This window comes from Conger conger, chromosome 11, assembly GCF_963514075.1.
Source record: "Conger conger chromosome 11, fConCon1.1, whole genome shotgun sequence".
Taxonomy (NCBI): domain Eukaryota; kingdom Metazoa; phylum Chordata; class Actinopteri; order Anguilliformes; family Congridae; genus Conger; species Conger conger.
In genome coordinates, this window is record NC_083770.1 from 34,821,721 (window position 1) to 34,837,016 (window position 15,296).

Here is a 15,296-nt window from a genome sequence, read left to right on the forward strand (position 1 = left end):
GCTGTCTAATCACAGGACGAGGTTACGGTTAGCTGTTTTATTTCTAAAGCGCCTCCAGTGGCAGGATGATGTTACTGTAAAGACGACTATGGGTTTTTGACCACATTTCCATCGACTGCTGATTATTACAAATGGAATGCAGTATCACTTACAAATTAAGAAAATTAAAATAAAATATACATACTTGTTGTTTTTTTCTCGTTTATTGCAACTTTAACTTGTCAATATTAAGAAAATCTTATGATGCAGGTCTGATTTATCAATTCACTAGTTCACATTCACCAGTTCAAGGAAAAGTCCTGACCAATATCATGTTTAGATTATGTTCCATACAAACCCAGACCCATTTAACCATAAAGGAAAATTATGAGGGATATAAAACAGACCAAATGGACTTCAAGGAACACATTTTTGGAGCAACTTTGAAATATTACCGGTTGATGTTCCATTTACGCATGTCACATGTTGGGCTTTACTGATAACTGTATATCTCATGAATGTCATGAATAACACTGTGAATGATTTATGCTGAATCTAAACAGAATTACGTTTTCCATATTTTACAGTTAACTTTAACTTAACCAATATTTATTAAGTCTGTTGATAACAGCATTGTCGCAAAACCGTACTAATGACTCTCAGACAGCTGAAAAATACATATTGAAAGACATTGACATTGAAAGACAAAAAACCAAAATATATTAGACCAATAATTTGATAATTCCATGCCAGACCAACCTGGTTTATGATGGCTTGTGCTGGTCTGACGGCTTAACTGGTCGACCAGCAAAAGCTTGCTGGTGAGGCTTTTGAATCCGTATTGACCTGTTGGTGAAGAAGGTCAACTAATGTGGTCTTGTTAACATGGTTCCCCAGCATGGCCTTGCAGGTTAAGCTGGATGACAAGGTTTGCTCTGTTAATATTGTTAGTGTAATATTGTTTGTTGCTCTTGATTATAAAATTATCATATTGCAGTGGCCCAAATCTGATATGAAAAGGCCTGTTTATTTCCTTCCAAATTATGATGCCACGTTTTGCAACAGGCTTTGGGGTACATTTGCTCCCATTTGGTGGGTGTAGCCTGAATCAATAATGATGATCTTCTCAGATCAATAATGAATGCCTTCTCAGACGCCATAGGAGCAAACTGTACCAAGTCCACCTACGGTTAGCAACAGGATGTTCAATGCATCAATTAAGTGTGGAGTAGCCATATACCCTGTGACCACTGGTATCAAGAATTGTAAGTATATTTAGAATGTTGCAGGTTGTTGTAGCCAGCATTGGTAAGTAAGCTTGAGGTGCCCTCAAAAGCACAATTCATTGTTCCAAGGATACTCAAATGTGACCAGCAATGATGCCAGTTTTCATACGTCAGGGACTGATTTAGATATGGGACATCAGGAAAGTCACTGGCCAATCAATGAAACAGATAAATCAATTCACTATCAATTAAGATTTTGAAAATATGCTTTAATACATTGAAGAAATAAACATTTTACAAAAGGCATCTGAATATATGGAGGACCTTCGAATATAATGGATATTTTGTTATATTTGGTTTGGTTAACCAAAATGACAATCAGTATATTTTACACTACATTTCATTATATTCATATAATACAAATTACAACATACCAGAGCATACCAGTCAATGCCATATCTTGATAACATAGATATACTATATCTAATTAAATGCCGTAAATAGTAGAACCGTCCTCCATTACCACTATGTCAATATACTGAATCCCCACGTGGAAAAAAAAATCTAAATTGTATTGCATAACGATAACATTTAAACTATAGAAGTGTCTATACATTAAATTCGATAAAGACACAAAGCATCTTAAGATTTTTAGCTTAGCTCGTGCTCTGTCCGACCAGAGCCGTTGACGACTATCACCTTATTGAATCATAAAAAGTGTCCAGGTTGATACTGAATATTCATGAGCAGCGCGGGGTTTACAAAGCAAAGACCGGGCGGCTGAAATGGTCATTCTTCCATTAATTTATTTTTTTCTTGTTGGCACATTCCCAAAACCAGCTAAAACGTAAGTTTTCTCCAAGTGACGCAAAAAAAAAAGAAAAAAAGAAAAAAAACAACAACTAGCTACATGTCTAGCTCTATCAAGCTAACCACCCTCTGAAATAGCGGTCTTTGTGTACTGTAAAGAGCCAAAAGCTTCTATTTTGTTTTATTATCCACCATCTTTGAAGGACTATTTATTCGCGGGGACTATTATACGGACGCATGAAAGATCACAGGGATCGTTAAGACCAGTTAACAAATGTTTATCGGGTAACTTAACGTTAACTGCTCTATTGCTAACACCTTTGTGTTTTCTCTTTAAGCTAGCAGCTATATACCACCTCCAATCCGACGCTGAGCTACATCAGGAGCTATCACAATCAGCAACATTAGCTATCTTGCTAACCGACGTTAGCTAGAATGAATCGAAACTAGAGGCATAAGCCCCGCTGACGAAGGGAAGGTCCGTCTTCTTTTCCTTCTGCACAGATGACGCCGTTCCAAAACTGGTAGGTTTCGCATTTGATACCTGACATTTTCCCGACAATAACCTCACAAGTTGCATTGATGGAGGGGCGTGGCTGTGTAGTTTTTGAGAACAAGTCGTTGCATTTGCAAGCCAGCCAGACGTTAGCTAGCCAGCTAAGTAGTTAGCTAATTGTCTAGCTGGTGTTGGCTACCTACACAGTACCGTATACTGCAAATACAACAGCTGTTCGATGAGTCCATACGTTTAACGTTAACTTCAGATTAATCCGAGTTACTTAGCTAACGTCATACGAAAAGATGCAATGCCTTGAGAATGAGAGAACGAGCTAAAGTTGGCTAATGTTAGCCAGCAAAGCTTACAACATATGTAGCTAACGTTGGCTTGTCATCTGACTTGTTAGTTACAGCTAGCTAGTGGCCACAGTTCCTGAAATGTAGTTTGCTTGTGCTAACTGTCTGTAGCCAGACGGCTGTTATGTCGGCTGGTTCTGTATTTGGGGAATCTAGCTAGGTAGCTAGAGTTCTCAACAATTGTCATTAAATGAGCTTGCTTGCTCGCTCGCAGAAACCCATAGCTTGCAAGATAGCGTTTATAATCTAGCTAGCTGCATCTTCACAAATTCAGCAGCTAGCCTATAGCTAGGCCTGCCCGACTAGAATGTGGTGTTATGAAATGATGAAATCCCGTGAAAACGTTTGCGTAATGTTTTTTTTTTTAACGGCATTTTCGAGTGACTACTTTTCAAGCGACAAGGATGTGCTGTGTCACACGCACAGTTTTATGTTTGGACATGTCAGTACTCTGGTTCTCTGCAGGTCACGTTTGTGTTCGGAGAATAATGGCAACCCAGGAACCATCACCACCATCATCACTGGAAGGCAACAAACCAGGATTTCCGAAGAAAATTTTGGCCAACAAGCTTGAAGATAAACACCTGTGTAACTGTTGTCAGAAAATTTTAAGGAGACCATTTCAAGCTCAGTGCGGTCACCGTTTTTGTTCATATTGTTTTAACAAAACTGTTAGGTAAGTAGCAAACTAAGTTAGCGTAGACGTAGCTACATAATTCCTAATTTATACAATAAAGTAACGAATTACTACAGTTAAGTAACGGTGACCATAGACCGTTAAGTAACGGTGACCATAGACCGTTACTTTAGTAGTTAGGCTTACATAGAAAGTCGACATTATTACTGTTAAGATTATTGTTTTGTGTTACAAGTGATAATGATGAGTATTAATATTATTGTCCTTCTCAGTTCTGGACCACAAAAATGCAGTGCTTGTATTAAGGAAGACATATTTGAAGATCCAACATCTATCCTAAAACAAGGCTGTGTAAGTAAAGTGTTTTTACAATCCAATGGTATGGAAATTGTATGGGTTGCTCCAATGACAAAATTTGGCATCCAATGGCAATAAGTGCACACATGCAATAAGATTGAGTTCACAGGTTGAGAAAATGTGAAATAATCTGAAGCGAGTGAGAAAATGTATTCAGATACTGTTTGAATTCTTCGAAGCACTTCCTTGGGCCTACGTTAGATGGATCAGGTAAAAAATCTTTCTGGTTTCTTTGGGCAACTGATGGCCTGCAGTTCCAGATAAATCGAAGTGATTGTCGGTGGTCACAATCTTCACCTATTAAGACCTATAAAATTATATAATAACCATTTCTATATGATTCACAGTAATGGAGATAGGGCAAGTCAAAGTCAGGGATTCAGCAACATTGGAAACTTTTTTCAGATTAACAATCTGAGTGTAATTTCACTTCCAGGGCTTTCTTATCGGGCCAGATCTCATTCAAATTTGACAATGTGTCCAAAAGTGTGTTGAATTAACAGGGAATTACCCTAATACAGCAATAATAGCCATATAAAACCTGCATATATTTGAAGTGGGACAGCTGAGAGAGGGCTGTTTGCTTGTGTTTTTCAGGCATTCCCTGACAATGCAGCCAGGAGAGAAGTGGAGGCTCTGGCTGCAGTTTGTCCCAATGAAGGATGCACGTGGAAAGGGAACATTAAAGAATATGAGGTACGGGGCACCCCTCTCCCACAGATTTCTCTCATCTACACCCCCCAAGTCATTTGTAATTATATTTACAAGTCATTTGTAAGTCTCACACTGACATATGCAGGGTGCCATCTTTGAAGTTTTGACTCAAATTGCATTTTTGCCAACACCAAAAAACAAACAAACAAACAAGCAAAACATGAAAATAAATCACATGCTGAATTTGAATAAATCTGCTTTGCCAGGCATGTCAATGCAGGGAAGAAATCTTGCAATGCAATTTTAAGGTTTATGACTAAGCTATTAGAAAAAGAATGAATTTGAAGTCTGAAGTAGACCATTAGATATGGCATTCATGTTAGAAGTCATGCCCTTCAAGTCTGCAGTGTGTTTGGGAGAGGTGGTGCAAATTTGACCGCATTGTCTTGTCTCGGTTTCAATTTCCTGTTAATTCTTGGTAATAGATATAGCAATGTATCTTTGTACCTTTCTACAGCTGAACCACGAAGGCAAGTGTGATTTCATGATCATCCCCTGCCCGTCATGCAAAGAACTCATACGATTTAATGAGCAGGAACGGCACAATGAACGCGAGTGTCCAGAAAGAACACTGAATTGCAAGTACTGCAAAGAACCATTTCATTTTAAGAACATAAAGGTAAAGTATGTTTGTCATCTGCTTTGGAACTGTAGAGTGCAACACACAAAAAAAAAAATCCTGTAACTGACCATTTGTCTGAATATGTATGTATCACAAGGATTGGCTGGCCCTCATATTTAACTAAGAACTGAAATTCATACAGTCCAGGCCAGGGGTCAAGTCAACCATGCTATTGCTGCAGCAGTGTGTGCAAGCGAGTACTCTTGACTTGCAGTGCTTCTTGCTGGTATATATGTAACCGCTTAGTGACTAGAAACACAATTGGCAATTCCAAAGTGCCAAGACTAAAATCATAAATAGACATATTTATATGCAATAATGTAGAATGTATTATAATATATTAAATCTATTATATAATGATATATAGTAATAAAATTATATGCATAATAAACAGATCTATATCTCATGATGGGCAATTTGGTGTATCCGTAAGGTACATTTGGGAATAATTCAAAATTATATTTTGTATAACATAATTATTGGTTGGAACTTTTATCCGATGTGAACTGAAATTGAGTTTCTCCTCTTGCATGTATACTCGTCTGTGTATGGTTTAGACACTGATACTGTAACTTGGATGTTTATGTTTTAAGTTTGGATGTATAGAATGTGTACATTTTATGACTTCATGGAAATTGTTATTAATTTGGCTCCCTCATTTTGCTGTCTGAAGAATGGCATGTATTATGTATTTATTAATAGCATTGTTTTGTAGGCTCATGATGAGATATGTCCAAAGTACCCCATGATATGTGAAGGTTGTGCAAAGAAAAAAATTCCCAGAGAGAAGGTGAGTGTTTTGTATTTCATCAACTCCAATATCACATACTTCCCTAACACTGTAGACTTTTGTAAGTATTGCAAGCTTGCCTTATAATGAAATGGATAAAGAACATGGGCACTGGCAGCATCCCAGATGTATTAAAATATATGAGAAAAGGAATTATTTTTGTTGGGAGTGCTGGGAAGTCAAACATAGAAAAAATGAAAATGTGCCCTTTGGAAAATGGGGTTGTAATGAGACGACTTCAGAATTCACTTTAAATAAGTGCTGCTGTTGTAGTCTGGACAAGAAAAAGGGCAGTTGTCCAAGGTAAAAGTTAATGTTAGTAAAAAGTTAAACCTTTAATGCAGCTGGCCCAGAAAACCAAAAAATGGGCATGACCATTGTGTTGCACCTTAGGCAGTTTTCACCAGGGTGCCAAACTAGATTCTTGGAAGAATCTTTACAGGTGATACTGCTCTTTTGTTAATAACTTTTCTGTTGTTTGTTTGTTTTTTTTCTCATTGCAGTATGTAGACCATATTAAGTTCTGTAGTAAATTTAGAGCTCCGTGCAGATTTCATGTCGTTGGGTGTGATATGTCGGTAAGTTGACCTTTTTTTGTTGTTGTGTATTGACTTTTTGTGAATGCTGTGAAATTTTAAATCCTTCTACAGTTCATAGGACATGTGTTTGGCTCATACAGTACAGTTCACCTACAGGCATACAAAGGTCCCTCAGCAGCAACAAAGTGCAGTACTTTAAACTGATGTAAATTTTGTGTGTATCATTTCCTATTTGTGTAATGCGCCTAAGCATATTCCTCTTTTTGCATCACACTTCTGCTTCCTCCCGTTTTACAAAACAGTTATGCATGTATTTTTTTGCCCCATGAGGTGGAGAAGGAGAAGATTCACGACCACGAGCGCGCCTGCTCTTATGAGCACCTGAACCTGCTGCTGCACTATATCATGGGCCTGAAGGTGAACTTGGAGGCCCTGCAGCCCCAGAGCTTGGAGCTGGCCAGCCACAAGGTCTTTTTCTTCTGTTCCCTGACATATCTGCCCATCACAACTGTTATTTCAGGGCTCTACAGTGCTCCAAGTTTAGGGGCCTATGCTCGAGACATTTGATATGTGCTAATTGGAAAAATAAATTAGAGCACGTTTACTAATTTGGTTATTGGGTTGTTTGGGTATTTGTGCGCGCTGAATTTTTTCAACATGGGAGCAGAAGTGCTCCTTAGGAGGAAGAACTTAGCGTAGAACCCTGAATTTATTACCGTTTTAAAACAACATGCTTCTCTGGTTATGTATCTTTTTGTGTTTAATGTTTGAATGTTGCTAATATTATTAGCATTTCGTGTATTCAGCAGTGCTTTTTGTCACTGGCGTAAAAACAGGTGCACGAGCTGCACCAGTCTCTGCGGGACCTGGAGGTGAAGCTGGGGCAGCTGAGCACGCAGACGCCTCCCGCGCAGGGAGCCTGCGGCCCGGCCCCGTGCCCGGCCCCGCTGCCCACCTCCTTCACCCCGGTGCTGCCCAGCGCCGTGGGCGCCGCGCTGGAGCTGCAGCTCCACGGCGAGAAGACCAAGGTGGCCGAGCTGAGCCGGCGCTGCCAGGACCTGGAGCTGAAGGTGGGCACCTTCGAGAACATCGTGAGCGTGCTGAACCGCGAGGTGGAGCGCTCGTCAACCACGCTCGACGCCAGCAACCGCCAGCACCGCCTGGACCAGGACAAGATCGAGAGCCTCAGCAACAAGGTACGGCCCGCCGCGAGGACCTGGGGCTGCTGGAACTAGGATGCTCCTATGTGGATGTTTGCCGATATCAGCCGATGCTGATCTACAGAGCGCTGTGGGCTCGGTCTCTATAGACTGTCTGACACTGGTTCTGTAAGATAGCTGTGAAGTTTCAATTATACTTTTAACGTTGCTTATTAAAATTTCTGTAAAAGAATTATGAATTAGGACTATGCACCTTTTTTCATGGTATCCATTGTTTTGGTCGGAGATGACCGATCCCACACTTTATTGTGAAAATAAATTATGTATTAGTGCCAATCCATCAGAGCTTCCTCATCTTAGACCAGTCATAGTAAATCTATGTCCTGCTTTAGCTCTACTGCTAGTGCTAATCCCAGAGAGCATGACATTTATTTTTTATTTTTATTTGAGACGGTCCACCCACCTTTTGCATCATTTATTTTATTCAGAATGGTAGAATCAGTTTGGATCACCAAAATATAAAAAATTGTGGAAAATGACTAAATATGAGGAGAACTAGAAGAAGTTCTAGAAGTCATATTTTAGTGGATTAATGAATGGATTTTGCATGGATTCATTAATATTTTGTGTAATATTCAGACAGTCAAATATATGGCATCATCCATAGTAGTTCTGACATTCCCAACCTTTTAGTACAGCTGTACTAAATAAAAACCCAGGGAGGGGTTCTTACTGCATCTAAATCCTGGTAGGGCTTCAGGACCAGACAGCGACTCAAAGCACACCCAAGGTTGATTAGTAATCAGCACAGAGTATGACTTGTGAGTCACAGTCAATGTCAGGCCTGTTTATGAAGGCTCAGAATTCTGTATCTTTGGATGAGGAAAAACCTTCACGGCCAAGCTCCAAAGAATCATTTTGTAACCCCTAGCATTGTAATGAAATGTTTGAACTTTTGCAGTTAACTTCCCTTTTTTTTTCTCACTGCATATACTCACCGCCCAGCTTGGTTGCCTCTTACCATGCCACAAGTTATTTCTGCTCTAATGTTGCACATTTCACAATTGGCAATTTCCTGTTACTCAAAACTAAGCAGATCCAAACGTTAAATAAGCTATTTTAATGAGCCCATAGTCATAGCCTATAGGGAGGATATTCAGATGACTGGGGGCACTGAGATGATGTATGGTCAGGTTTCGGTCCGATGATCCAGCAGTGTGTAAGCAATACATGAGTTCACCAAAGGATTCACTCAGATCTATCCCATGCAAGTCTTCACAAAATGCCAGTGACCCTCTGAATTTCCAATACACTGTTCATGCTCTTTGGACTGCAGAAGTAATTTATGACTGTGCAGCGCATAAGTGTTTGTAGCCCTGTACGACTGCAGATAACATTGGAGAAGAGAGCCGTAGTTCCCCGTTATGACTGCGTTCTGTGTAGGTGCGGCAGCTGGAGAGGACGGTGGGCTTGAAGGACCTGACCATCGCGGAGATGGAGGTGAGGATGAGGGAGATGTCGGCCGCCACCTACGACGGCGTCTTCATATGGAGGATCTCAGACTTCACCAAGAAGAGGCAGGACGCCATCGCTGGACGAGCCCCGGCCATGTTCTCACCAGGTGAAACTGACAGCTCCTTTAGTGCAGATGTCATTATCGTGCATTCCTTGGGTCCAGAATGCTGTATTATGAATAATATCATATTCGTACTATTTTTACTGTAAATCAGCACTGCCCAACCCTGTCCCATCCTGTACTGTAGGTGTTCACTCCAACCCTCACAAAGCCCACATCATTCAACAGCAAGAGAGCCTATTCAGTTTCTGAATGGTAGAGTCAGGTTTGGCGGTAGGGTTTAAATTTAAATGTACAGAACGTACTATAGATCTCCAAGAACAGGGTTCGGCAGCCCTGCTGTAAATATCTGGAAGGTTCTTTTCCTGATTTTAGTTTTATTATTCATTATATGGCTCCCGGCGGCACGGATGGTGCAGTGGGTAGCACTGCCGCCTCAGAGCAAGGAGGTCCTGGGTTCGAATCCCCGTCGGCCGGGGCCTCTCTGTGTGGAGTCTGCATGTTCTCCTCATGTCTGCGTGGGTTTCCTCCGGGTACTCCGGTTTCCTCCCACAGTCCAAAGACATGCAGATTAGGCTGATTGGGGAGTCTAAATTGCCCATAGGTATGAGTGTGTGGGTGAATGGTGTGTGTGCCCTGTGATGGACTGGCGGCCTGTCCAGGGTGTATTCCTGCCTTTCGCCCAATGTATGCTGGGATAGGCTCCAGCCCCCCTGCGACCCTGTTCAGGATAAGCGGGTGCAGATAATGGATGGATGGATGGATTATATGGCTCCCTCTTTTCTTCAGCTTTTTACACCAGTAAATACGGCTACAAGATGTGCCTGCGGATTTACCTGAATGGAGACGGGACGGGGCGTGGCAGTCACCTGTCCCTGTTCTTCGTGGTGATGCGGGGACTGAGCGACGCTCTGCTCAAGTGGCCCTTTAACCAGAAGGTGAGTCCCACTTTTTAGGGTTTTACCTTGTTAGAACATAAGTGTAGAACAGCCATTATCAAATCTGGACCTTGAATCCAGATTCGGCCCAAGTTTTCTCATCTCCCTGGTAATTGGCTGAAGATTTTGCTGTGAATCCGTCCTCCTCCAGGTAACGCTGATGCTGCTGGACCAGAACAACCGCGAGCACGTCATCGACGCCTTCCGGCCCGACGTCACCTCCTCCTCCTTCCAGAGGCCCGTCAGCGAGATGAACATCGCCAGCGGCTGCCCGCTCTTCTGCCCGCTGTCCAAGCTGGACTCCAAGAACTCCTACATCCGCGACGACACCATCTTCATCAAGGCCATCGTGGACCTGACGGGCCTGTAGCCGTGAGACCGCCCAACCCCGCCGACCCCGCCCCTCCCCTTGTCCGTGCGTGACGGACCGCCGTCCCCCGCGGCGCTTGCTCTCCGCCGCCTCGCCCGAGAAGCCGAAAGCGCGTGGTGGACGCCCGCCCACCACGGCGCTACATCCGTGTGCTGCGCCGCGCAAGCCGCCCTTAATTGCTTGCTGCGTGTGATGATGCTTCTGTGGCCGCTGTAGCTTCGCTTTGGTTCTCCAGCAGATGGCAGCGTGGTGCCATCGAATAAAACGCAAGGAGGGTGTGCCCCTAGAATTATTCCTCAGAAGAAGTAGGTAGACTTTGTATGTAGTACAGGGCTGCTTACCGATATACATTTTTAATTTGCCTCAGAACTGGTCAGTAGTTTGTGCACCTCTAGTGCTTCGTAGAATGTTTTTCAGAGAAATATAACTGAAGGCCTGTCCTTTTGAATAAAACCTTTGTGGGAAGGCTTGAAGTCAGACGTTCTAGGGGCTTGTAAAATACTGTTCACGGTGGAAAATGTTGTCAGTGGAGTTGGCTGTGCTTGTAGTTGTGTCGTAGTGCAGTTAGCCTAATCTATATACGGCTGTTGCAGCAGTCTTCACAGTAAATAGGAGTAAGACTTTGTCCGCTCAGTGTGTTGTTCACGCTTTGGGCCCTAACACACATGGGATAACCTACCGCTTGATAATTTGTGTGCGCTAACTTAATTTTGAGTGAATTTGCATAGACAGACGTGGAGTTACAATAATAAGACGACGCGCGTTTATTTGACCTTTTTCGCGATTAATCCCCGCTATTTTGCGATGCCCGGGGTTTTCTCGGACGGTGTGCAACTCAAAGTCTTCTCGCCTTCCCCATTTCGGGCTGTGCGTGCCTCTGATCTCAAATCCTGTGTTTGGTTTTTTATTTGGTAATTATTTGTAGTGGTGGACATTGCTTTGAATTCCACGAATCAAAGTACAGTATTTGGATTTATCGCGGCCTTGTTGTGGTGTGTGAAGTGTCTGGTAGTTCGTTTTTTAAGGTCTCCCCTTTTTGCGATGTTAGTCTGCATGTTGGATCTGTGGAAGATACACTCAAGTTAGAGACAGATCATTGTTGTTTTTTCTGTGAAAACACAGAATTGCGGAGAGAAAAAGCCAAAATGCTGCTTCCTGTCAAAGATTAAACCCCTTGCTATTGATGGCGTAACTAATACTCGAATTAGCCTTCGGCAAATACATGTACAGCACTGCTTCTTTCAGGAGGAGAAGGCCTGTTGATAAAGGCCTTGGAAAGTTCTGGATTTTTGAGATTAGGGCAAAAAAAAAAAAGGTTTTGTAAAACCAAGTTATACCCGCAATTATAACGCATAATTCATGCTTATCTGGTTTTCTGAATGTACAGAGTAGGTTCTAGATCTCGGTGTGTGTTCTCTTGTTTGTCAGTGAATACTTCCAAAGGAAAGGCCTGCGTCTGTTAGGCCTACACCGAAGATCGCATTAAATCCCGCCTGTCTTTAAATCAGCCGTGATACATATCGAAACTCTCTGTGCATGGGAAGTTTCTCTTGTGAAAATAGCAGATTATTAGCAAAGCTAATCATATTTAATTTCCTTTTCCTTTGAGAACTGGGAAGCTTATAAGCAGACTGACTGTATGGCGCTTTTTAAGGTGATTGTGCTGTATTGCTTATTTTGATTAAACGTAAGCAGATGCGTATGTGTAATATAACGATAAGGCCTATACACTTTTAACAACTGCCGTATTCTGTCAGTATATAATGCTGTATTTGATAATTATTAATGCTATGTCTATTCAGTTATGATAGATTCTATTAATTAATGATATTGGTACTATTATGCGCTGGTTTAAAAACAGGTTTGGGTTTATCTGGCAGCAGCAACATTTCCACACAGAAGGCCCTCTTGAGAGAACAGGAAGTGACCTCATTACTTTCCTCCGTTTTTTTTTTCCCAAAATCGTTCATCCTATTGCTCCTGCATTTAAAGGGATTGGAAAATCCGCGAGGATCTAAAACAGTTCACTTCAATGAGGTATACATTTTTTTCTAAAGTATTTTTGCTTGTTGGTCCTTTTGGCCCAAACGATGGCTAAAATAATTTTGTAAATATTGTTTCAGATCAAAGGGGTCTTTAATCTTGCCTCTGTGATGCTTTGTCATTATTTGGTGTAAATTATTTAAGCAAGCATTCACTGTAGTTAGTGAAAATAGTTTGTTGTGTTGTTTGATATCAAGAAATGTATTGCTTAAATTCTACCCAAATACAAAACTGCAGGGAGAGGGCGATTAAGGGTTAGGTTAAAGACCCCTCCAAATCATTCCATGACGTTAACAACAGAAAACATGCTACTAAGTGAGTTTGCATGTAATGGTCTGTCTGTGATCAGTATAATTCATGTATAATCAAAAAAAGTGCTTGCATGTAATGTGTGATTCTGTGACTGTGCTATTACTGTTCTGAGGTGTCTTATGTAGCAGTAAAATTAATCGTACTTGACTGAAAAGTATTTCGGCATGTTATACTCTTAATTTTAGGGAGCAAAAGTTTTACAGACTAATTTTGTGTTCAACTTCTTTGTATAACCTATTATCATTTTCTGCCTGTATTTAGTACATCATAAAGTTCAGTCTCCCAGTATTGCCAATATAGTTTGCAGATATTCCTCACTTTCATAAACAATTATATTCACACCTTTTTATAAATTGTAGGATTGGCTTATTTACTTATAACCAATTTATATTTTGGTGTTCTGTATAACTCAAACCCCATATAAATCTCATAATGGCATGAATGTTCCTGTATTGCATGCCCTTTATTAGACAATTACACGTACGAACACCTATTAGTATTCGTACATGCCATCTGTTTCTTATTCAGAATAGCTTTTTATTTTATTCGTATTCATGCTTTATCTGTCTGGGAGAGTCCCGTTGTTTCAGAAATGTCTTTCGACAGTCCGCTGACAGAGAGATGGTAGAAAGTTCTGGTATGTGGTGTGGTGTGGGGCAGGGGGCGTGGGGGCCGAATGAGAAAGGCTTTAGATTCTGTCAAAGCTTTCAGTGAGTAATTGAAGAGAAGTAAGTTGTAAACAAATGAAAACCGGCAGTCCAGTAGCCAGTCCTGTTGAATTTGCAAGTGGCACCCTCTTAGGCACCATATGGCATCACCCACAGGGGGAAGGCCTCAGACCCCTCCTTCACAAACATTTGCTGTGATAGGACAGGCTCACACTTATTGGAGACATTTGGAGACCAATGGAGGGTTTAAGCATTACAGGTAGAGCCAATTCAATAATTCAATTTCAGTGCACAATGAGACACCAGATTTTCAGGTGCTGATTGGTGGGTCTGAGTGATTGAATCTCAGACTTTGCAGAGCCTTCCAGCAGTTGGAAGGACGTCAATGTGAAGCCACACCAGTTTTAAAAGCTTGTAATGGCAGACAGGAACGTCTGCATTACACCTATAACATATAACTGCTGTATTTGAATTTTTTTGTTATTTACATTATTGTCTTTTGTTTAAATCCTCCCAATGACATTCAGAAATTTCGATGTTATGTTTGACACATTTTGAAGCATCAATTTCAGTTCTTAAAAGCATGTCTAAAAGTCAAGTATATTACATTGCACAGCACTCTCACAGGTGTTGGATGACAATTTCACCAAATCTCACCTGTCACCAGTTTATGTATATAATAAGATACTTTCTCAATAGAAAAAACAAGCATGTTTTAGAATGAAGCTAAATTTGGCGAAGTTCAGACTCGCCACTAAATTTGTCCACCGTGTTCTTCAGTTGTGTCCTGTTGTGTTTTATGTTCTTTATGCAAGTGAATTAATTCCTACCCCATTTGTTTCTCCTCCTGCCACTTGACTCTAGTGGGCTTTCAATGATTAGCAGTGATGCTGTTGAAGTTGCTAATTTGCTGTGTTGTGTTTTCAGTCCTTTTGACTGCTCATCTTGATTGAATGTATAATTCCTAAACCCCTAACAATATATGTATATGTAAACTTTGAATGTATTTTACAGCATCTATCTAATGCAATTAGAGTTTGTTTGATGCATGAATATAAGAAATTGCTGTTCAAAAATATGTAACTGTATTTCAATAAACGCTGATTTAACACATTATTTTGAATGCCGTGTTTCCCACTGTTAAACTTGGAGGGTCTGCATTCAGTAAAAAGTCCTGTCCGTTTACATGTTTTTGTAATATTTCCAGGCAAGTTTAATAATCCCTCCCTCTCCAGCATGGTTTATATCTGGAGAGTGCTCTGGCATAAAATGGCTGCTGTAGGTTACCCAGGTCGATGCTACATTTTGGTGAATTCCGTCTTCACTGTAAAGAGATACTGAAAAGCTCTGCATAAATACCTTGCATTATTTTCAGTTGTGGACACTGCTTAGTTATTTTAGAGATTTTAAGATGACCCAAGAAAAGCATAATTCAATGGAATCAGACTGGTGGGTCCTTCAAAAACAATCTAATACATGGCCTATTGACCGATTTCCTCTGTTCAAATATGCCAAACACTGGAGTATGAGCTGCTCAGATTGGCCACATGGTGTCAGTGTACAGCAGTGGACAGCCCACATGCTGGAAAGCACAGAGGCGTTGTCTATTAAACCGGGCACCTGTCTTATGATTAACAGCATCAGCCATCTACGGGAACTGCACCGGAGAGCTTTTATGTGATAGTCATAGAGATTGACTG

At 41.1% G+C, this 15,296-nt stretch overlaps 1 protein-coding gene across 3 annotated transcripts; it reads left to right on the top strand.

The window, feature by feature from the left end:
* The first annotated feature begins 1,938 nt into the window (after positions 1–1,938).
* Positions 1,939–14,712, top strand: LOC133141290 (TNF receptor-associated factor 2-like). 3 transcript variants are annotated; one of them, XM_061261792.1, is made up of 13 exons: positions 1,939–2,052; positions 2,354–2,539; positions 3,336–3,546; positions 3,780–3,858; positions 4,462–4,560; positions 5,036–5,197; positions 5,916–5,990; positions 6,494–6,568; positions 6,860–6,997; positions 7,366–7,725; positions 9,133–9,310; positions 10,055–10,203; positions 10,355–14,712. In XM_061261792.1, the coding sequence occupies exons 3-13, from the start codon at positions 3,359–3,361 to the stop codon at positions 10,571–10,573; spliced, it is 1,722 nt and encodes a 573-aa protein (XP_061117776.1). In that variant the 5' UTR covers positions 1,939–2,052; positions 2,354–2,539; positions 3,336–3,358; the 3' UTR covers positions 10,574–14,712. The 3 variants fall into 3 exon arrangements, with proteins under 3 accessions (XP_061117776.1, XP_061117777.1, XP_061117775.1); XM_061261793.1 differs by having other exon boundaries at positions 2,017–2,052; positions 2,358–2,539; XM_061261791.1 differs by lacking the exons at positions 1,939–2,052; positions 2,354–2,539 and having other exon boundaries at positions 3,040–3,546.
* The last annotated feature ends 584 nt before the right edge of the window (positions 14,713–15,296 follow it).